Raw genomic sequence first — 22,519 nt, 5'->3', positions numbered from 1 at the left:
CAGTTCTCAAGAATTACAAGTGTCATCTTCCCTTGTAGGGATGTAAAGAGGTTGTCTCTATTAATAACATGTTACTTTCTGTCCAGTTTACCTTTTCATGACTGTCTTGAGTCTTGTATTTGAAGATCAAATTTTCTGTTGAGCTCTGGTCTTTTTTATCAGGAAGGTATGGAAGTCCCCTATTTCGTTGAATATCCACCTCCTCCCCTGAAAGATCATGCTCATTTTCACTGGGCAGTTGATCCTTGGTTGTAAAGGGAAGGTAGGACAGCAGTTGAGAGATGGGATGGGGCAGCTAGGTGGTGCAGTAGATACAGCACCAGCCCTTAAATCAAGAGGACCTGAGTTCAAATGTGACCTCAGACCAAACACTTGTCATTTACTAGTTGTGCGACCCTGGGCAAGTCACTTAATCTTGTTCTCCCTCAGTCTTCTGAAGATGAAGATAAAAATAGTACCTATCTCCCAGGGTTGTTCTGAGGATCAAATGAGATAATAATTGTAAAGTACTCAGTATAGCTCCTGACACATAAGAAGCTCTATACAAATGCTAGCTATTATTATTATTATTAACAAGAGCCAGATTCTGATATTCTCAGGGAAACTCAAGATTGGAGCAAAAGGAGCCATAGAGTAAAAGCATACAATGACAGAATTAGATTTATATTGAGAGCTGAAAAGGACCTCAAACAAAAACAATTTAAAACTCAAAAGCTTATGGAAGTGATTGTTGATAAATCAAAATTAATTAATAAAGTTAAAAAAAAAAGAAAACATCTATTCTGACCCCAACATTTTATACATGAGAAACTGAGGTTCAGAGAAGTTAAGGGATTTGCCTGAGGGCTCACACAGTTAGTAAGTATCTCAGATGGGATCTGAATCCAGGTCTTCCTGACTCCAAATCCATCATTCTATCCATTATGTCTTGTCTGTGTAGGGGTAGGTGCTTTATTATATACTAAGGATATCATAGAGTTGCAGAAAAAAGTACTATTCAAGGTGGGATCAGAATGCTCTCAAGTGCTATTTCTAAATTTTCATAGTAAGTTTTGTTTAGGGCCAGATGCTCTGATTATTTGTGATTTCCTTTTTTTTTTTTATTATGAACTTCAAGAGCTAGTGTGATATAATAGATAGCCAGTCTTGGAGTCAGGAAGACCTGGGTTCAAGTCATTCCTATGATCTATACTGGCTGTGTGACATTGAGCAAGTCACAATCTCTCACAATCCCAGGCTTATGGTGTCAAACTCATATAGAAATGGGGCCACTAAACTACACCAGAAACCCTCCATGTTGCATATTGACTTAGAAAACCACATATTATTTATGTTTTATTGTATTTTAATTTATTTTGGTAGGTATTTCCCAATTACATTTTGATCTGGCTCAACAGTACTCAGAAGTGTCCTGGGCCCAATAGGGCCAGCCCACCCTAGGGTTTTCCCCCTGGTCTAGGAAATATTCTAAGTATATAAATTGCAGAAAAGGTGTTGACCTGAACGGGTAGAGAAAGTTTCATCATCCGGGAGTTCCCCATACCAATGAAAAAATAGGTCCAGTCTCTATCCTATTATCAATTTAACCATCATCCACAAACTCAAGTTATTCTTAGATTACATAAGAAACTGAACTTCTATTGAATAGTTTGCTTTTTTAAGAAACACATTAAACTTCACAAGGTAGTCATGTAATTGCATTTTACGTCCCTTTCCCTGTCCTGTTAAAAAAAATATGTTTCATTGATGCTGGAGGGTGGGAGTGAGGATGTCTATATCACTAACCTTTGAATATGTGCAATCCACTCAAAACAATAAATGAAGTCCTAGAATTTGTGTTTCATTAAGACTTATTTTTTTAAAAGACAGTTCTTCAGAGTGCCCAGAGCCTTCAACCACTAAGGTCTATACCCAAGAGCTAGAAAGGTCTTTAGAATTCCATGCCTGGAATGCTCTCACTCCTTATACATAGCTCTACTTTCTGCCTTCCTTCTAAAATCATTTTCTACCAGAGGTCTTTCCAGATCCTCCTTCAAGTGCAAGTACCTTCCCTCCATTATCTCCAACTTATCACGTATGTAGCTTGTTTGTCCATAACTGCCTTAATGGTACCTCCCCCATGAGACCACCTGGAAGGGTTGTTTCCAGGATTGTGATCATTGTAAAACCCTTAGTACCGTGCCAAGCGCCCAATGGGCGCTTAGTAAATTCTTACTGACAGGTTATCCTGATAGCGAAGTGAGGGGCGCAGAGCGAATGCTGAGACATAGTCGAGAAGGTGCGGGGGATTGTCTTGAACATGACTCTATATCCTTGTTTTTCTTGCTTTCTCAAGGAAAGGTTGTGAGGGATAGAACTAGAGGAATGGAAGGAGAGAAGGATGTCTTCGTCTGAAAATTAAATATTAACTTTAAAAAATACACACACAAAGAAATCTGGTAAAACCGTCGGGTTTTACTGATAAGTAAACCAAGATCCAGAGTTGCGTAGATTAGGGGCCTACTATGTGCCAGGCTCAGGGCTAAGCGCTGGGGACACAAATGGAGGAGAAAAACCGTCCCTTCCTTCATGGAGCTTCCAATCTAATGGATTTACACGGCGACTAAATATGGCAGAACCCGAATTCGAAGCTTCGCTCTCCAAAGCCGGCGTTCCTGCCATTAGGCCCGACGCTCAGAACAGGAAGTGACGGCCTTCCGGACCACCGCGGGTGACCGGATACCAGGTCCCTCCCACCGAAGGTTTAGCTCCGCCCCATCCCCGGCCCCGTCCCCATCCCCATTCCTCCGCATCTCTCCCCGGGCCCGAGACCGCGCCCGAGCCGGGGCGGGATCATTCGCGGAAAGCACCGCCCAGCCGCTTTGCGCACTAGCGCGGCCGTTTCACTTTACGGCCGCCCGGAGGGGGTGGGGTAGGAGACGTCTGCGAGGGGGGAGGTTTCTGGGTGGGGAGGAGAGAGGAGGTTTATTTGCAGCAGGCCGTAAGTGAGGGACGAGGACGTGCGACAGCCGCTGGAGGGCCACGGAGGAGGCGGGTCGGTGTTTCCCAGGCCGGGGAGGGGGGTGGCGAGGTTGGGCCGGGCCGGGGGTGATCGGTGCGCGGGCCCGGGGGGGGAGGACGCGGGGCAGCGGAGGGGGGGCCGGCCCGGGCACCATGGGGCGGGCCGGGGCTCGGGGGCCGCTGTCACGGCCGGCTCCCGGCCCAGCCTCGCCAGGCGCTGCCGGCGCCGGGGGCCTGAGGAGAACCGTGTTGTTGTGTCCCCCGCAGCGTAGCGCGGCCCGGCCCCGCCCGCCATGAGGCCGCAGCAGGCGCCCGTGTCCGGCAAGGTCTTCATCCAGCGGGATTACAGCAGCGGCACCCGGTGCCAGTTCCAGACCAAGTTCCCCGCCGAGTTGGAAAACCGGGTACGGAGCCCCAAGGGACCTGCTGCGGCCCCTGACAGCTTCCTTTCTGCGACGGGGGTCGGGGGGCGGGGGAGTCCTGTTCTCTAAGACTGGCAAATGGGGACACTGAGGCAGGGATGGGGAGGGTGGCAGAGACACCAGAGAGGGTCCGGAGGAGGGGGTGCTGGGGGAGAGAGCAGGCTGGCTGCAGCAGCAGCAGCGGGCGGTGTTGACTGGGTGAGAGGGGAAGGGAGCCTGCATCGAAAGCAGTAAGTGATGCACTGTACTTGGCAAAAAGAAAGAAAAACGCTCATTGTCGATGGTCCTTGGCCCTTTGCTAACTCAGAAACAAGCCTGGCATCCCACTGCCCTGTTTTGATGCCTAGGAAATGTCTGTACCATCCAGTAGTAGGCTTTTTTTTTTAATAATGCTTTATGGAAGTCGAACACTGAAATATTTTCCTTCTTTCTCCAGATATACTACTGGAGTGGTATGTGTGTATGTATATGTATTCAGTAGTAGTATTAATGTATAATATATGCTACATAGTGTGCGTATGTACACGTGTATATGATACTCCGTTAATAAACCATAATTAGGCCATGACTTCTACATAAATACTGCTATAGTACTTATGTATAGTATTTGTATTACATATGTACCATATTATATATGTAGTATATATAGCACATGTACATAACACTATAAATACTATGTATGCTACATATAGCATAAAGACTATATGTAGTGTAAATGCTATATGTACTATACATAAATACTACTGTAATAATATTTATATAGAAGCCATGGTCTAAGTGGTTTATCAACAGTATTATTTTTACATGTGCATGTGTACATACACAAACTATTTACTATACTCAAGCCAATTAGTGGTTGGATCAGGTTTAGTTGCTTGGGTTTTTTTGTTTGTTTTTCTCTTGTTGACAGTTTACTCTGAGGTGATTCGTCAAGTGATGGGTGTGGGGCTGAGGAACGTTGGTGATGGAATCAGTGGGTGTAGATGAGTCTGTACTTGAAAAATTTCCTTTAGTAGTAACATAAAGCCATCTTGGAATCAGTGGGGTTGCTCTACCGGATAGCCGAGCCATTCAGAGTAGGAGTAGGAAATCTACAGTACCTTAATATGATATTGGCCCTTCCCTCTATTTCCTTTAAGGCCAGAGGCAGATCAGCATTCTGCACCTCCATTTTCTTATTTTGAAAATGAAGATCAAACCACTTTGTAAAGATTTTTTTTGGAGTAACCCCTGTTTGTGAAATGCCAAATAAATATTGAGGTTATTAATCCTGAAACTGTGAGTCAGCAAAATATCAGTCATCAGTGAAATAAATAGTGCCTCAGCTAGGCATAACTGGTTGGCATTTCTACCATAACCTTTTCCAAAGCACCTGCCTTGAAATTGGTTCTGGCTTTTTGGAGAGGCATTAAGTAAAATAGAGTTGGCTATTGTCACAGGAAATTTAAAAAAGTAACATGTTTTAAATGTTAAACCATACGAATTAGGTGAAAATATTAATTTTTTAAATCTCTGACAGGAGAATTAGAAATTTAGCAATCTGATTTCCACGCCCAGTGCCTCCAAAACTTTTGAAACTGCCCTTTCTAAGGTCATCATTGCCTTTCTAAGTGCCAAATCAATGGCCTTTCCTCTGTCTTCAAAGTCTTTGACTTTTTTGTAGTTTTTTATTGCTATACTTTTCCCTAAAATTCTCTCCTTGGCTTCTAAGATCCCAAACTCTTGTGGTTCTCTTCCTTCTCCGACTCCTTGAGCTTCTCTTCCTCCTAAATGAAGCCATTCCCCAAGACTCTTGTCTGTGACTACCCTGTTTCCTTTTCTTGCTATGTCTTATAGCTTGTCCACTTGACTACAGGTGACTCCCCAGACTAGATCCAGTCCTTACCTTTTCTCCCACAGTACAGACCGTCTAGGTCTACCTTTTGGCTGACATCTGCATCTGTATCCTCTGCTAGCATTTCTAACTTAACATGCCCAAAACTACATTCATCATGTTTCCCACAAAACTTTCTCCTCAGGTCATCATCTGTAAAGTAAGGGGTTTGGACTAGATGACCTCAATTCCTTTTAAGCTACGATCCTATAATTATGTCAGTGACCTCATTCAAGGCTCCCTTTCATTTGGGCTCAAGATGGGCTTAGAGTCAGCATTGATTCTTACTTCTGCCTCACTGAAGGTTGCCACTTGATCAACATTAATTCAGCTTGGCCAGTATTTTATCAGAGGTTAGTGACATTCTGCTATGGCTGGATTCTTGTTTGTGTTTTTGACTTTGATTTCAGTAACTACTTTTTCCCCATATCCACTTGGTTCATAAGATCATTCTCTACTTAAATAAAGTTTTTTGTTTTTTGGTTTATTTTTGCTAGGCAAGTATCAAATGCTCTGAGGGCAGATTTGAACTCAGGTCCTCCTGACTCTAAGGCTGGTGCTCTGTCCACTGCGCCACCTAGCTGCCCCTACATAAAATCTTTTAAACCATCCCTTTTACATTTCATTGCCACTGGTCAAGACTACTGTAACAGACTTGTAATTGGCCTTCCAAACTCCAGTGTTTCTTCCGAACTATGCTATATACTGCTGCCAAATTAATCCTAAAGCACAGTTCCAGTCTTGTTACTCCTTTTAAAACATGAAGTGAATGGAATGTTAGTCAGTTCACATACCACACATACATCGTTAACCTACGTTTGCATCTTTGTCTCCCCCTTCCCCTTCATATACATCATACTCTTGCAAGACTGGACTATTTTCTGTTTCCCAAGTATATCCACTTTCTCACCTATACTCTCATCCTTGCTAGACCATTCCTTCCGTTTAGAATGTTCTTCCCCACAATTGCTACCTGTAGAAAACTTAAGATTTCCCATCCAATCACACAAGCATCCTGTAAGGTCTTTCTTGAGCCCTCTTGATATACTTGTCTCTGTCTTACTCCTAAACTGAATGTAGTCTCTCCTAAACCTTCCTGTGGGAATTTGTACTTTTCAATATGACAGTTATTATTATAAGTATGTTTAAGGGACAGCTAGGTGATACTAGCTGTGTGATCCTGGGCAAGTCATTTAAACCCCCCACCCCCATTGCCTCACAAAAAGAAAAAAGCCACAAGTTTGTGTAGCTTTTATTCTCCTGTGTGAATGACTTGAGGGCAGAGACTGTTTTACTGTAGCCCCTACCCGTGTTGGGGCTAGTATTTATTGAATGGATACAACTTTTGAAATTAGACAGTATGTCCTTTCAATTCAGAATATCAAACAAATATAAGACCTGTTTACAGGTCTTAAAAGTCAAATTCTTAGCTCTAGTAGTTCTTGCCAAATGTACATATGCCTAATCAGACATTAATCTTCTAAGTCTGTGTGTGGCAGAACCTTCACTTTATAGCCTGATTACAGCAACAAAATTTACCAAGTTCTCTGCTCATTCTTACAGGAAATTGATGTTTTAAAATCTTGAAATCTTTTGTATTAGTGAACACTCTATAGAATCATGTATGGTGCTGCATAAGTGTGGCTTTGGGGGGTTTCTTTTAAAATGTTTGTATAAAAACACCAGCTTATACTTTAAACAGGCATTTTTGAAAGCTTTGATGGTATGTGTGTTAAGATTAAATTTAAATTACAGGGTTAAATTTTCCTTGCTTTGTTTGCTGGTAATTTGAAAGACTTCTTTTTGTTGTTGTTCCCTTACCCTAGAAATTCTGTTTATTACTTTGCAGTAGGCATTGATTGTCCTTTACTAAAAGTATAAAGTTGGCAAGTTAACATAGAGAAAACTGATATTTTAGGTTTAGTAGTACTTGTAAACATGGTATGAAGACATTCCATTTTGCAAACACATTTTCATCTTCCTTAGTTATTGGCTGAAGAGTTCTGTTGATATAAATGGATTTTCACACTGTCTCCATTAGAATGTTTCATTTTATTTGACTTCGTTTGATTTGTTAAAAATCTTCTCTACGTCTAGTCTATATAGTTACCTATTTTTGCCACTAAAAACTGCTTAGACTTTGGTCCTTTGCTTTTCATCACTTATTTCATCAAAAATATAAGAATTCTGGCATCAGGCAACCCTTTTTCCTATTTTTCTTCTGCTAGCCTAACTTAACTCAAATTTCTGCTTGGTGGTACTTCTCTTATCTCTTGTAGCTCTGATATCATCCACCCAAGTGCCAAAGTAGGACACTAATTGTTCTCTCCCAAATGTGTGAAGTGAGATTGAAGTTCCTAGGTATGTTCCCTAAAGTCTATTCTTACTGCATATACTGTCCGTATTTGCTGCTGGTGGTCACTTTTTTATCCTTTATTCTTTTACTTTTTAAAAACCTAAAAAATCATTCTTTGACGCTTGCTTTTTAAAAAATTCTGTTCATTCTCTTCCATATGACATAGTGACCTCTGTTCCCACAACTTCAGCATAACTAGCTCTTGCTGAGTGATTCTGATCATATAGCAACAGGATATTTTGGAGGCTCTGAATCTGAGCAACTTTCAATTCAAAGGATCTTCTTTGCTGTATTATAACATTGCAGGCACATTTTGGAACTGAGTAACATTCCTTATTATTTTATGGGTTTGATAGACATGATTCAGTAGGAAATAATAATGGTAGCAATCATTTATGCAGCCAATCTAAGATTCTATGATTCTGCTATCTTGTCAGAGAATACCTTAAAGAGGAGAGAGAGTTCAGCTCTTGAGTTGTTAGTAGTGCCTTAGGAAAGGTAATATTACAGCTATCCTATAAGAATGTGATTTAATGCAGCATTGCGTTAAATTGAATTGCAGGGTACCATCGGAAAAGAAAAGAGGTAGTCAAATTGTCAGGTGACCAAGATGAATTTTGTAGCTGGATTATGTACTACTTGAAGTAAAATGAAGTTGGGAGTAATGGTATTAACCTAGATATAATCAATCAAGCAATTGTTGTTCAGTCGTTTTAGTCATGTCCAAGTGACCCCATTGGGGGTTTTCTTGGCAAAGATAATGGAGGGGTTTGCCATTTCCTTCTCATTTTACAGATAAGGAAACTGAGGCAGACAGGGTTAAGTGACTTGCCCAAGGTCATACAGCTGTTGTCTGAGGTGGGATTTGAGCTCAGGTCTTCCTGACTCCAGGCCTGGCACTCTATCCACTGAGTCACTAAGGCCATGACAATACTCTGTAACAGTACCCTAATGTACTGCCGTGTAAGATAGAGGACATCTACACAAAGTGAGACTTGAGGCAGAGAGATCAGTTTGGAGGCAGTTGTAACAATATGAGTGGTGATAAGAGCCTGAGCTATGTTATATGGGAGAAGTCAGATGCAGGAGATGTTGTAAAGGTAAAAATGCCAAGATGAACATGTAGTCATGTGCATAGAGATTTTAGACAGAAGCAGATGAACTTACTAAGAAAGCATAGAGGGAGCCGAGAACCCAGGTGTGAATCTTAGGCAACAACCTCAGTTAGGGGGCATGATGTGGAGAAAGAACCAACAAAGGCTTCAGAAAAAAGTAAACGATGTGAAATTGAAATTCATGGTTTTATATTGAATCCTCTTTTTATGCTGTGCTTGTACATGAAAATATTCTCTTTTGTCTTTTTGTATTTAAGTTCAAAATGAATAAAAATTTAAAAAAAAACAAAAGGAGACTGAGGAGCAGTGAAATAGGTAGGAGGTGACATAGGGAGAAAGCACCATCATGAAAACCCAGAGAGAAGAGGTATTAAGGAAGAGAGTGTCAAATGCAAGAGGTCAAGAAGTATTAGGACTGAGAAAAGACTAACAAATTTGGCAGTAAAGAGATCTTTGGTAATTTTGTGAAGAGGAACTTCAGTTGAGTAATGAGGTCAAAAGCCAGATTTCAAAGGGTTAAGGAGTGAATGAGAGAAGAGGAATTAGGCAGCAATTTCTTTAAGGAATTTGAGAAAAGGAAGAGATGTGTATATTTGTAGGTAGAAATAAATACCTGACTGAAAGTTTTAGTCATTGAAATACAGACCAGAGTGGTAGAGTTTGGTGACAAGTTGGCTGTTAGGAGCAGGAGAATAGTGAAGGATTGAAAATAATTCTGAAATAGTATGCCTGGGAGACAGGTAAGGAGATCTTAAGAAACTCACATATTGATCAGGAAGCCAGTTACAAGGTTTTAGTGGGAAGAATTATACTAAATTTGTTTAGTTGAACCACATGTTCAATTTGAGATATTAACAGGGTACGCTGAAATATTCTAAAAGAAATGCCACAGGCAGACAAAATGAAAGCTATGGATCTACATTCTCATTAACATATTAGTAGATTAAGGCACTTAGAAATTAGTGTAAAGGGAAGAATAGAAGGTGACAAATTAAATTTTTACAAAAGTTTATTGTCAAGTGAGAGAGGTGAAGCTAACTGTTTAATTTTCATTAATAGCCATGACTAGCCAGCAAACACTAATTTCTTAAAATCTGGAATAGAAAGCTATACATTAGTGATTACGTATTTCTCAAGCATAGCTTTTTCATTTTTGCTTTTCTTACAGATTGACCGGCAGCAGTTTGAAGAAACAGTTCGTACTCTAAATAACCTTTATGCAGAAGCAGAAAAACTTGGGGGCCAATCTTATCTTGAAGGCTGTTTAGCTTGTTTGACAGCATATACTATCTTTTTGTGCATGGAAACACATTATGAAAAGGTAAAGTTGCACGAGAATGTCTAAAGCATGTTACCTTTGCATTTTTGCCTTCACTAAAAGTCTTTGGTGCCTTATCATAGTGAAACAGTAACCCTAGGTTGTTAAAGACTGTCAGTGGAGCACATGCTCTAGGAGACTCTCTTAAGTTAAAAAGTCTTTAAGTATGTGGGATTTGTCATTTAGGGATTGGCCTTACCAGGTGTGCAGAGGCTGGTCACCAGGTGACAAATTCTTCTGACCACTACAATTCATGAAGGCCATCTGCCCAGCTTTTGGAAGATTGGCAGGCTATTAACAATGGAAGGAATACTCATACCAGATAATTATGGATCCTTGAGGTTTTTGGGGGGAAAAATTTTTTTTTTTTTGGCTTTTAAACAACTTTCTAGGGGCACTTACAGTGTAATATTTGAGATAATTTTTTGCTCCTAATGTTCAAAGCACTTATGAGAGTGAGTACTCATTGCCTGTCAGAAACAGACCAAAATAGTTACTTCCGATTGAAGGTACCACCATTTACACAGCCCTCGACTTTAGCTCAATAGTATCTGCTTACAACCTAATTCAGCTTTTCCTAAAATTCTTTTAGCTAGTAAGGATCCTACTTATCTCTAATTTTGAATTAATTGAAGCTAATATATTACTGATTTTAAACTTTTAAAAGAGAAGTGGCTGTACAGCCATTATTATAGGTACATATCTCTTTTTTTTAGGCAGTTGGGGTTAAGTGACTTGCCCAGGATCACACAGCTAGTAAGTGTCCTAGCTGCCCCAGTAGGTGCTTATCTCATGGAGGCCCATAAAACAATGACATACACTGTATTATTGGGGCAGCTAGGTGGCACAGTGGATAGAGTGCCAGATCTGGGGTCAGGAAGACAACTCTTCCTGAATTCAAATTTGACCTCACACTTAATAGCTGTGTGACCCTGGACAAGTCATTTAACCTTGTTGCCTCAGTTTCCTCATCTGTAAAAATGAGCTGGAGAAGGAAATGGCAAACCATCCCAATATCTCTGCCAAGAAAACCCCAAATGGGTTCACAAAGAGTCAGACACAACTGAACAACCCTGTATTATATATTGTGTGAGATATCCCTGTTGCTACCTTGAGTTTACCTTCTGGGTAAAAGAGTTTATTTTAAAATATCAAGATAATTAGATGTGTGCAATATATATACTTACTTTGCAAACTTTGAAGATTTTCTATCCAAGAACTTGCACTTTTATTTACTAGCAGAGAAGTCATGGCCTTTCATTCTTTTTCTTTCTTTCCTTTTTTTTTTTTTTTTTAATGCTCGGCAATGGTGTTAAATGACTTTCCCAGGGTCACACAGCTAGTGTTATGTGTCTGAGGCCGAATTTGAACTCTGGTCCTCCTGACTCCAAGGCCGGTGCTCTGTCTATTGCGCCATCTAGCTGTTGCCATGACCTTTAAATCAAATGGTATAAGAAATATTAAATGGTTCATATCTGCTTTTGGATATGGCATCTTCATACTGATTACATATTGTACAATGTTCCCATATTCTTTTTTGTTTAATGTACTTATAGATAATTTTGCTTGGAGATTGGTACTTAAAGTCTAATATAATATTTCTGAATTGAAGGAAAAATACATTACCATAAAATATCTTATTCATGTTTAGTGGTGTGTATAGTACATGAATAAGAGTACTTTCTGCCTTTCAGACTTGGTGACAAAGTGTTGTCAGGTTGTAATAGACTTCCTTTATTATTTGTTTAGGTATCTGATAAAATTCCTCTGTGGAGAGTAGTTATGCATACCTCACACTGACATCAAGAACAATCATTATAGTTATTTGAGAAATGAAAGCCATTTAGCTGAATATCTTATAAATTGTAGTTTTTAAATATGTTACTAGTGATGCTGGTAGATTTTAATCTGAATTTATAAAAATCAAAATTTTCTGCTGCTTTGCAATTTATATGTTACTAGATTTGAACCTCTTTAAGATTTATATTTTAGAAATAATCTTTTAGTTGAAATATTGATGCAATATTGATGAACTCTTTTAAAAAAATTATAAATTTTAATTTGAAACTTTAGAAGGTAGTTCAGTGTCAAACACAAAGGAAATTTTGATCCTGTAGGTATTTTTCTACTTAGACTTCTACTGGTAGTGCTTATGGTTCTACTTAATCAAGGGTCTCTTCCATGTTATTTGGCTTACCAAGTAAGTTTGATCCATGAGTCAAACTAAGACACAGCTACACATAGAAAAAAAGATGTGGGTAACTAAACAAAAAGAAAGAAACTGGACCAATTACAATTTCATTATTGCATGACTTTTTTAGGATCCTTTATAAATATACATTTATTGAAGTAAAGAATCCACATAGAACTTATCCCTTACAATTATGTAGTTCATTGATAATAACAGGGAAGTAGATCATTTTAGTTTTGCATATTTAAAAACTGAAGATCCTAGTAGTTATCTACTTGTATGGTGAATCCAAAAAAATTGACATAGAAAGGCAAGAACTTTTGTTACCTTTAAAAAAAAAAGGCTGAATCTCAAGAGGGGGAGGATTTGGGGAAGACAGTGTTCTTCATTTGGATAAACCTATGTTCTTTTCTCTTGAAGGTCAGTTGCTCTTACTCCAATTTAGTATTTTTAGGAAAAAGTTAACCTTTCATAAAGCTTGGTGTAGTTAAGAATGCTTTATCTTTATGCACATTGCACAAATTATGGTTATGTTGAAGGTTTGAGGAAGGGGATAGTTTTTGTTGGATGCTGTGATTTGCCAAAAAATAGAAATGGTGAATAAAATGACTGAAACTCCAGCAGGTGAAGAGTTGTTGGGTTAAGAATGGTGCTTAGAAAGTGCCCTTTCTAGGACGCTGAATGAATTTAGGATATAAAAGTTGTTCCGTTACTGAAGAGACCAAAAAGTTTGTTTTTTGTGTTTTTTAACACCTTGTTTGGCATAGTGATAGCTTCTACAAAATACCTAACAAGATTTGAATTCTCATGCACACAATTGTCTTCTTTCTGAGCTGGTGTCCAAGTGCACATTATTGCTATTAAAACTTAAATTAAAACCTTTCCCAACAAAAGTTGAATTTAATAGAACAAAATGGAGTGTTATTTCTCTGGTAATAATCTCTACCCAAGAAAAGAGGGAGGGAAACTTTTCTGAAGGCATCCTTTCTTTGAAATCAGTCATGCAGACGTTTTCTGAGAGAGTATCCTTGAGTTCTAATGGATTAGGGTGAGGGGATACTAAATCTCCAATTTCCATTTCTGGCGGCTGAACCTAGAGGGAAATTGGAGAGTTTGAGAGACTCGAGTTAGCCATCTTTATGGCTTACTTCCTTCCATTCATTATTTGAGTGTGATTGACAGGTCGTGATACAGAGATAGGAGGTAAGACTTTTTGCTTCTTAAAGATTAACTGAACTTTCCTTGAAATTGAAAGTGAGAAAATGTTCAGTGTTACTGAAGGTAAATTTGTTGTTCTAAGAAGAAATGAAATGAAAACTCCCTTTCTCTAAGGATAATACCACAAATTTATTGACTTACTACAGTAGATCTTTACAAGCTAGCTATTCTTTCAAGAATTTACCATTTAAGTGCTTATCATCTTTAAAAAACACGTTAGTAAGTATAGAATATTGAAATGTAAACCAGTATATAATCACAAACCTAGATTGCCATCTTCAGTATACTGGTTAGTTTGACCCAGTATGTTACTAACCTAAATTCAAAAAGTTAATTTCCAGCATTATTTTCACAAAATTTTTCTCCCTTTTTTCCAAGAGATTTTAATCTCCAAACAGTAGTGTTAATTTAAAGAAATACGTAGAAATTGGAGCCTCATATTTTAGAGCTTTATCAAAGTTATTTTGAAAATTAGGCCAGAAGAGGGATTACAAAAACTGTCTATAGTTGGAAATAAAAACTTTTTCATTTCTGGTTGATAATTCAGTATTTCAGATACTTGTGATTTCATTGGTATGGGTACTTTCCACCTATGCAGATTATATCTGCTCAAAGCCTTAATATTCAGCCATTGTAAATTGCAAGGACAAGAACATTGCATCACCTGGTGGCCAGCCATTTGATGGCGAACCTGTCAGTTCATCTAGGCTGGTCCTCAGACACAAAAGCCATTGGTGGATCTGTTCTTAAAGATTTTCCATCTTGTTAGGAATTGCCAGAGTAATTATTCCACACTATTAACATAGCCATTGAGAACCCAGGATCACCCAATTCCCTTCATATTCTAAAAGCTTTAACTTTCTTTCTTGTATCCCAGAATCTCTTTATTGAATCAGAAGAATTAACAATTAGTAGAATTTGCCTTCCATCCAGATTTGCCTCCATTTTCCTTGAGTTGTATAAGCTTCAGTATTGTTTGTTAATTTAGCAGTTCACTTGTGTAGTCACACTTAATGCTGTTGAAAGTGATCATAGTATCAGGAACTTAATTACTGGGAAGTTCGGGAAATTAAAGGTCATGTATATTACAAAGAAAATCACCTTGCTGGTTCTGAAATAACTGTTTTGCCTTTGTCACAGTCATTACCAGGAATAATTGTCCTATGCTACCTAGTCAAAAGGAAAAAGAAAATAGCTAAAATTAGGTTAAAGGAGAGACTAAAGAGCTGCCCTTAATAATGGAAGACATTGTATTAATAAAACTTTTCATTGAAAATCAGCGATATTCCTTAAGGAAAAATAGAAAAACTTTCATTGTGTGCAGCCAATTTCATTGTGTATTAAGCATCTCCTGTGTGTAACGGTGCTGGGCAGTAGGAGTCCAAAGGTGAAAAATGGCAAATTTCTGCCCTTGTGGAGTCTAGAATGTACAGGAATTTATTGGACTTCCAACTCACAATGAATCAGTATCAGGATGTAGCCAGAAAAACAAAGATCAGTGCTATTCTAATCTGTGTTAAGAAAAGCAGTATGTTCAGAACAAAGGAAACAATATATATCCCCACTGTACTCTCACCTAATGATACCCCATCTTGAATATTGTGTTAACTTTTGGGCATGTCCTTCATAATCTGTCTTGATTTCGCTTATATCCATGCCAGAAAAGATTGACTGAGAACGAGTGAAGGGATCTGAGGTCATGCCATACAAAGAGATGGAGATTTTTAGCCTGAGGAACAGAAGACTTCAGGAAATACAGCATAGCTGTCAGACAGTATTTGAATGTGAAAGAGATTCATTTTTTTTTTATTCCTGCTTGGCCCCAGGAGACAAAGCAAGGAGCAATAGAAGTGGCAGAGTCAAATTTTGATTCAATGTAAGAAAGAACTTCTAACCATCAGGGCTGTCTAGGAGTGGAATTGGAGACTGGACATTTTCAGGTGGTGACTGAATGACCAGTGTTTGTTAGTGTCGTATAAGGGATTATTAGTGAAGTGTTGGCTGATCCAGACTGCCATTAGGGTTCCTTCCAACTATGAGATTCTGTAATGATTGTCAAATGCTGTGTGAGGACTGCGAATTGGATTTATTGATCATAAGTGACCTCAGGATGCTGTTCCAGTGAAGCAATGAGAAGGAAAGCCAGATTACAAGAATGTTGATAGTGAGTGGGCCATGCGGAAGTAGAAGAAACAAATACATGTTATTCATTCTGGAAGTTATCAGTTCCTTCAGTGCCTTCTTTTTATTATCTCTAATCTCTCATATATAGCCTGTTTGTGCTTAGTTGTTTACATCTCATCTCCCCTGTTGGACTGAGATTTCTTGAGAACAGAAACTGTTATTCTTTTCTTTGCGTCCCCAGTGCCTTGCAAGAATGCCTAGCACACAGTAGGTGCTTAATAAATGTTTATTAACCAACCTACTATTAACTGTGAAAAAGGCAAATATCAAAACTGGTAAGCCATAGGAACTTCAGTATTCTAATCTTTAAAACTAGGTTTATATAGCCAGCTGATACTTAAAAGAACTTCCACTAAAATCTAAACGATTGGGTATTTCTTTCTGACAGGTTCTGAAGAAAATCACCAAATATATTCAGGAACAGAATGAGAAGATTTACGCTCCACAGGGCCTCCTTCTGACAGACCCAATTGAGAGAGGACTTCGTGTTGTATCTTTTTTGTTAAAGATAAGAAAACTAAAGTGACAGTGTTGGCATAGGCTAAGACAATTTAATATTGATTTTACTACCTGCCCTAGAAAATTTTTGTGTATGTTACTTGCATTTTTCCTGCAAACTCTTTGCTTTGGTATCTTGTGTTTTGCAAACTTTTTAGTATTCTGGATACCATCTTTCTTGGTGGTTCTGAGGGCATCTTGTAGTAATATTAGTTTTGATATGAGTAATGCTTTTCAGCTGCAGAGATCTAAACCAAAAGCCCTTTTGAAATGGATAAACTCAGTGTGTGGTGGAACTTGTCATCCAAATGAATTACAGTTCCATAGGTTCATCTGACTATTTGCCTAAATCAGTTACAGCTGCTGGATGTTTGATTTCATTACCCTTGACATTGTGCACATTTTCAGAAGCTATAAGCTTTGAAAAGCAGTAGGTGAATTTGGTAAATAAAATTATAAATAACATAACTTGATAATTAGATTAATGAATTGATAAATGGAATTTTAGATTATGTAATCCTAGTCCTGCCAATACAGGTTAGCAGCTGTACCGCAACTGATAGTTTTATGGTTGCTTGGGACATTGAGAGGTTAATGAACATAGCCAGTATGTGTTAAAGGTAGGACTTGAATCCCTGCTACTACTTAGCATTTACATAGCACATTAAGGTTTGCAAATCACTTTACAGATATTATCTCATTTCATCCTCGACTCTGGAAGGCAGATGACATTAATAGGTACACTTTACAGATGACAAAACTTGAGGCAGACAAAGGTTAAGTAATTTACCCAGACTCACACAGCTAGTGTCTGAGGTTAACATTTGAACTCAGCCTTCTTGACTCAAAGTAAATCCAGCACTTTGTCCATTGCGCCATCCAGCTGCCTCTATCCATTATTCTCCCACTGCCTTTGAAAAAAAATCCCAACCCTTTTTTGTTAACCATTGCAGACATTTCACTATACTCTAGAGTTTAAGTCTTATTTTTAATCATGATGTTTTGATACTTTATAGGAAATAAAATTTAGAGAAATAAGTCCAATTCTCAAAGTAATCAGTAAGTGTGAATATTTAAGTTAAGTAGAAATTATCTCAAAGAACATTTAATAAGTAAATTTTATAAAGACAAAAATAAAGCAGAGAGTGTAGAACTAATGCATTTTTTTTTAAATCAACAATAGTGCTGACACAGGGAAGTGAATTCAACTCATCTTTTATATCATTTAGTCTCCAGTGGTATGTTTTCTTAACAGCTACCCTATATATAGATTGAAATTACCATTTATGAAGACAGAGGCATGAGCAGTGGAAGATAAACCATGGAGTCCAAGGTAAATAACAAACTAGAGTTCCATTTTTAGGTATTTTCTATACATTCAAAATATGTAGGATTCTTCTTTCCTACTCAATAGGCATTTCCACTGCATGGAAACAAAACTTTTAAACCTTGTATGGGAGGTGGTGGATAGTTGATGCATATAGTTGAATGGTGTTTTCTTTAAATGATTGATTATATTGGTATAATATGTAAAAGCTGGCTTAATCAACATTTGATTTGGTTAGATAGAAATCTAAATCTAATTTTGTCTATATTGTGTCAGATTATTTTTATATATTAGACTAGCCTCCTCACATGACTGCTCAGGCCCTGCCATCAATCAGTTCACATAGAAATGTGAGTACCAGCACTTCAATTCAACAAACATTTATTAAGGACTTACTATATGCAGGGCTTTTGGGATATAAAGAAAAAACGATCCTAAGGGCTTTGGGATATGTGTATGTTGCGGGAAACATGCACTTTATTATTTTTTTTTATCTAATATTTATGAATAGATTTAGAGAAGTCACTTGACCTGGTTGGGTAGCAATACATTGACCTAGAGAAGAGGGGCAGAGTGGGTAAAGAGCTGATTCTACTTGGGGAGACCTGGGTTTATATCCTGACTCTGCCACATATTGGCTGTGACCCCGAGCAAGGCACCAAACCTCCTGTGCCCACGGCAGCTCTCAAACCATTGCGGTGAAGGTCCTAACCTGTCTTCGGAGAGAGTTCTCTTAAGTGAAGTCACAGGGCCAGTCTCTGACCTAATCTGCCAATGACATATCACTGTCTGCTCTCCACAAATATCATTAAATAAATGGGTTAATGCTACAAAAAGATCCATAGACCCATTTGTGTTGTGGTTTTCCTGGTATTCTTTTTCTGAGTTCTCCAAAACACTGAGACTGCTCCAGCTGGCCACAGTGCAGCAGTACCAGCTTCAGAGCAGGAGGTGCTGGTATTCCTTCCCTTCTGCCAGTTTCTCAAAGTTATGTCAGATATTTCAGGAGGTTGAAGTCTCATTTCTCCTGGACATCTACTCTTTATGACTTTCTCAACTGGTTTCTGTCACAGACTAGTGCCCTGCACAGTGGCAGAATGTAGCAAAGATAGACAACTTCTCCCAGATGTGGGAGGGACCACATAGAAAGCAGAAACTTTCATGGAGTAAAAATGAGAACTTTTTCCGTCCTTTGCTTCAGGATCTTGTCAGCACTTTTGAAGAACAAAGCTGTTAGTGGCTTCTGTCCAGTTTATTTGCAACTCCTGACAAAGTTAGCCTCACTATTCTTAAACGCTGTCTACTCTGGCACTGGGAAATGTAACCTGAATTTTTCTTAAAACTCAAAGATGTAAATAATGATGCCTGTGCCATATGTTTAGTTCCTATAAAAAGCCTTAGATAGCAGAGTATTTTGGAATATGTAGTGTTACTTGTCCATATAGTTTCTGGATTTGCAATTTCCTAACTGATATTTCTAAAAATGAGCAATCAGAAACCTTGTGTGGCTTTTGTTACATGCCATTGGAATAAATTTGTTTTATCAATTGCAGCTGCGTTGACTTGGCACAAGTCATTTGTCATGACTCATTTTGCAGCTATTATTGCTAAACAATGTTTTTCTGAGGTAGTGTAGGGTTTTGAGCAATTATACACAAGAGGCTAATCTATCAATGTTCAAACAACTGTGAAATTTTTGAGATGGGAAAGATTTACATTAGGAACTTCTGGATAGTTTCATGAATTGCAAATGTTTTTGTTCAGCACAATTGTGTTTTTAGAGCTGTATGTTCATCAGGAGCAGAACCCAGGAAGGGCTGGGAGCTTGTCAAACAGCTGTATGAATGTGTGTGAGGGCATGTGAAAGTGCACTTCATGCTTAACCAATCCCCATACACACACCACCCCAAGCTCCACACCTCAAATCTGCAAGTTGGCTGGAGATTAAAGTTAGTGTTTGGGGATTAAATGTATATTTTAATGAAGGAATATACAAAAGGAAGGTGACCTTCATAAAAAGAACTTTCAGTAAAGTAGCATTTTGTCATTTTTTTGTTAACCTTTTTGTAAAACACTTTGGAAAAGTGGAAAGCATTTTGTAAATGGGCCAATGCTCTCTCTATCCCTCACAGCCCTGTGAGGTACCTGATGTTATGTCTGTCAGGCTTCTCATGTGAATAAGAGAAGCGATTTGCTCAATGTCAGAATAAAATAATGGCTTTTTAAAAATTTTGAGTTCACACTGCTTGATTTCTAGGTCATTGATCTAGATGACATATAAGCTCTTGCAAATCCAGAAAACCTACTGGGTAAAACTCTCTAACAAAATAAAACCACTCTCTTATGTGTGAATGAATGTCAGTTGTTTCAGGAGAGATAAATGTACACTTTAGTATTTCTTTATGGCTTTCTAAGACCTCATGTTGATTCCTTTTTCAGAGTCCATCTCAGAATGGGACTCTCTTCTGTCCACCGGCCAACTGCAGAGTGTCCCCTACCTCCTCTCCAAGCATCATTCCTTTGTATCTGCTGCCAGAGCCATGGTGCCATTCTACTCCAAGGACTAACTTTCTAAAATTCCGCTCCTGGGGTGACATCTTGTCACTCAGCATCCACTTTGTGTCTTTAAACTATGTAGGACTCTGTAATCTTTGTAGTTATTTCTGAGAAAATATAATGAAGCATTTCACTTTTTTAATTCAAAACAATTTAATAAAATGAGCTGTGTAAATCAGCCCAATCCAAAATCCATTTCTTATCTGCCACCAGGACTATTGATTCTGCTCAGTATTTATGCTGTCCTCTCTACCAGGTGGTTTTTTTTTTTTTTATTTCAGCAAGTCATATCCAGGTTTGGTTTCATTTCCCCTGAATTGAAGAATGTTTTTTTTCTTCCGGACATGGTTTTTGATGAGGGGTAAGCTGTGCCTGTGGCCTGCTGACACATTTCCTAGACCTCAAGGAACTCACACGATTGCCAGAAGATCTGTCTCTACTGTTAGTTTCTCATACTGAAGCTCATTGGAAAGATAATGTATAATGCTTTTTGTTTTCAATGTAGCACTTATTTACTAAGTGAACCAGTATTTCATGTGATTTCCAGTTACCTTGATTCTCCTTGGAGAATTTTATCATTACTGCATTGCCATGAACGTTGGGAGGATGTAGTATGTGTTGCTTGTTTTATTCAAACTATGTAAGCACAATAAAGTGGATGCTAAATCAGACCTGTAGACATCCTTGCTCTGTCCCTGAATGTGTAATAAGCAAGTGTAATGAACATTTTCCTTATGGCTTTATTATAAATATAACTTATGGGGAAAATAATTTGGTAGGAATAATACTGTATGTGCTCATTTTTCTTTAACTGTTTCCACTGGCAAAACTTATGAATCATAAACCTTTCTTGAATTCAGTATTCAGGATGCACATAAATCTTGTAATTAGTTCAGGTAAAATAATGTGAATGTTTCCTGAGTAAAATTCCCAAAAATCTAATTTGATACTTGTTTCTCTTCTACCTACATTCTTCATGACAGTGTTTTCCAAGACCTTGAAATTAAGTTAATCATTATGGTTTGAGAGCATTATTCTTTGGAAAGAGCTAAGGGATTTACTAGAAAAGAATGAAAGAATTAAAGTTCTACTCCCAGTGATATTGTAGGTGCTAATACTGGATCTAATCTTCCAGATTTAATTTCTGTTATGGATTTGTTAGTCATTCATCTAAACCCCAGAGGCTTGTTAATATTTTAATTGTATAAAACCCTTTTTGTTTTTCTATAGCCTGTAACGGTATGTCTGTCTGCCTTTCACACCCATTGCAATAACTTTGCCCAAATATTAATGCATTAGTAAAACTTTTCTTAAATAAATTGTCTCTCTGTTATGTTTGCTTGATAGTTTGGTGGGAAATCTCATTCAATAATGTTTGTTGTATATCTTCCTAATTGTTTTTAAGGTATTCTATGACTCCTGAGTTTCCTATTTTAATTTTTTTTAAATAGTTCTTCATGTTTATTTAGCACTTTATACTTGTAAGTCAGCGTATCAAGCTTTCTGTCGGCCAAAAATGCTGGCAATAGAGGAGCATCTTAATGATTTGGTTGCTTTCATTAAGGTGGACAAGGAGAGAGATCTTGTAATATTTGATAGCCCCTGCTTTGATAGGTTGATAGGCAATATTATGTGTATTAATCCTCTTTCACTTAAGGAACCTTATCACCCTAAGTTTCAAGCTTCCAATTCACCTGAAATATCAGGTTATTTAGACAGAAGACATTAGGTAAATGCCCTTCAACATGACGAGTTTAGAATTAGAATTTCTCTGGATTTAAGCCCTAGTTGGAGCCATAGTTTATATCAATGCTAACACTGATTTTTCAGCTGTGTAAATATAGCTTCCAAATAAGTCCTACTTTGTTACCTCATCTGGCATGAAAGTGAACTTAGATCCTTGAAAGTTATGCCATCAGAGGTGTAATCTCTAGCAGGTCCTAATTAATTAGAAAGGTTCTGAGTACCATACCAAAGATGAGCTCTGTTGTCCGAGGACCAGTGTAGCTGTAGTTAAGTTTTAAAGTATCATCACCAGAAAGTTGGCTACAGGTGGCGCTTTTTTTGGCCACAGATACTCGAGGTGTGTCTGCTAATGGGTGGATAAGTTGCACTGGTTGGTGGCAAGCCCACATTAATGAAATTGCCAATCTTTGAAGTGAAATTGCCAATCAATGTAGGGGGAAAGTGCAATAATGCTTGAAATAAACTTCAGGGGAGAAAGGTGTGATGCCATTGTCTAGTACTGACCAGATGTTTGGGGATTAGACCTCTCTCTAATAGTATATCTTTTGCTAGACATAGGATCTTCGTTCAGAATTCTGAGACCCTAAATGTTTGCACACCCAAAAGAAATTTCTAATGCTGAGTGTGTGAGAGGAGAAAATATTTCTGTGGTTTATATTCATTTTTTTTTTCTGGCTAGGCAATGGGGTTAAGTGACTTGCCCAAGGTCACACAG

At 38.2% G+C, this 22,519-nt stretch overlaps 1 protein-coding gene across 2 annotated transcripts; it reads left to right on the top strand.

Annotated features, from left to right (window-relative positions):
* Window positions 1-3,017: 3,017 nt before the first annotated feature.
* On the top strand, window positions 3,018-21,377 carry GOLGA7 (golgin A7). Of its 2 annotated transcripts, none has more exons than XM_027865526.1 (6): window positions 3,018-3,034; window positions 3,268-3,404; window positions 9,935-10,087; window positions 16,066-16,167; window positions 17,446-17,508; window positions 20,340-21,377. In XM_027865526.1, exons 2-5 carry the CDS (start codon window positions 3,294-3,296, stop codon window positions 17,491-17,493), a joined length of 414 nt encoding a protein of 137 aa, XP_027721327.1. In that variant the 5' UTR covers window positions 3,018-3,034; window positions 3,268-3,293; the 3' UTR covers window positions 17,494-17,508; window positions 20,340-21,377. The 2 variants fall into 2 exon arrangements, with proteins under 2 accessions (XP_027721327.1, XP_027721326.1); XM_027865525.1 differs by having other exon boundaries at window positions 19,942-21,377.
* Window positions 21,378-22,519: the final 1,142 nt, after the last annotated feature.

This window comes from Vombatus ursinus, unplaced genomic scaffold (assembly GCF_900497805.2).
Source record: "Vombatus ursinus unplaced genomic scaffold, bare-nosed wombat genome assembly UNPS02014778.1, whole genome shotgun sequence".
Taxonomy (NCBI): Eukaryota; Metazoa; Chordata; class Mammalia; order Diprotodontia; family Vombatidae; genus Vombatus; species Vombatus ursinus.
The sequence above is the reverse complement of the archived record's forward strand: the minus strand, read 5'-3'. Positions and strand labels throughout refer to the sequence as shown.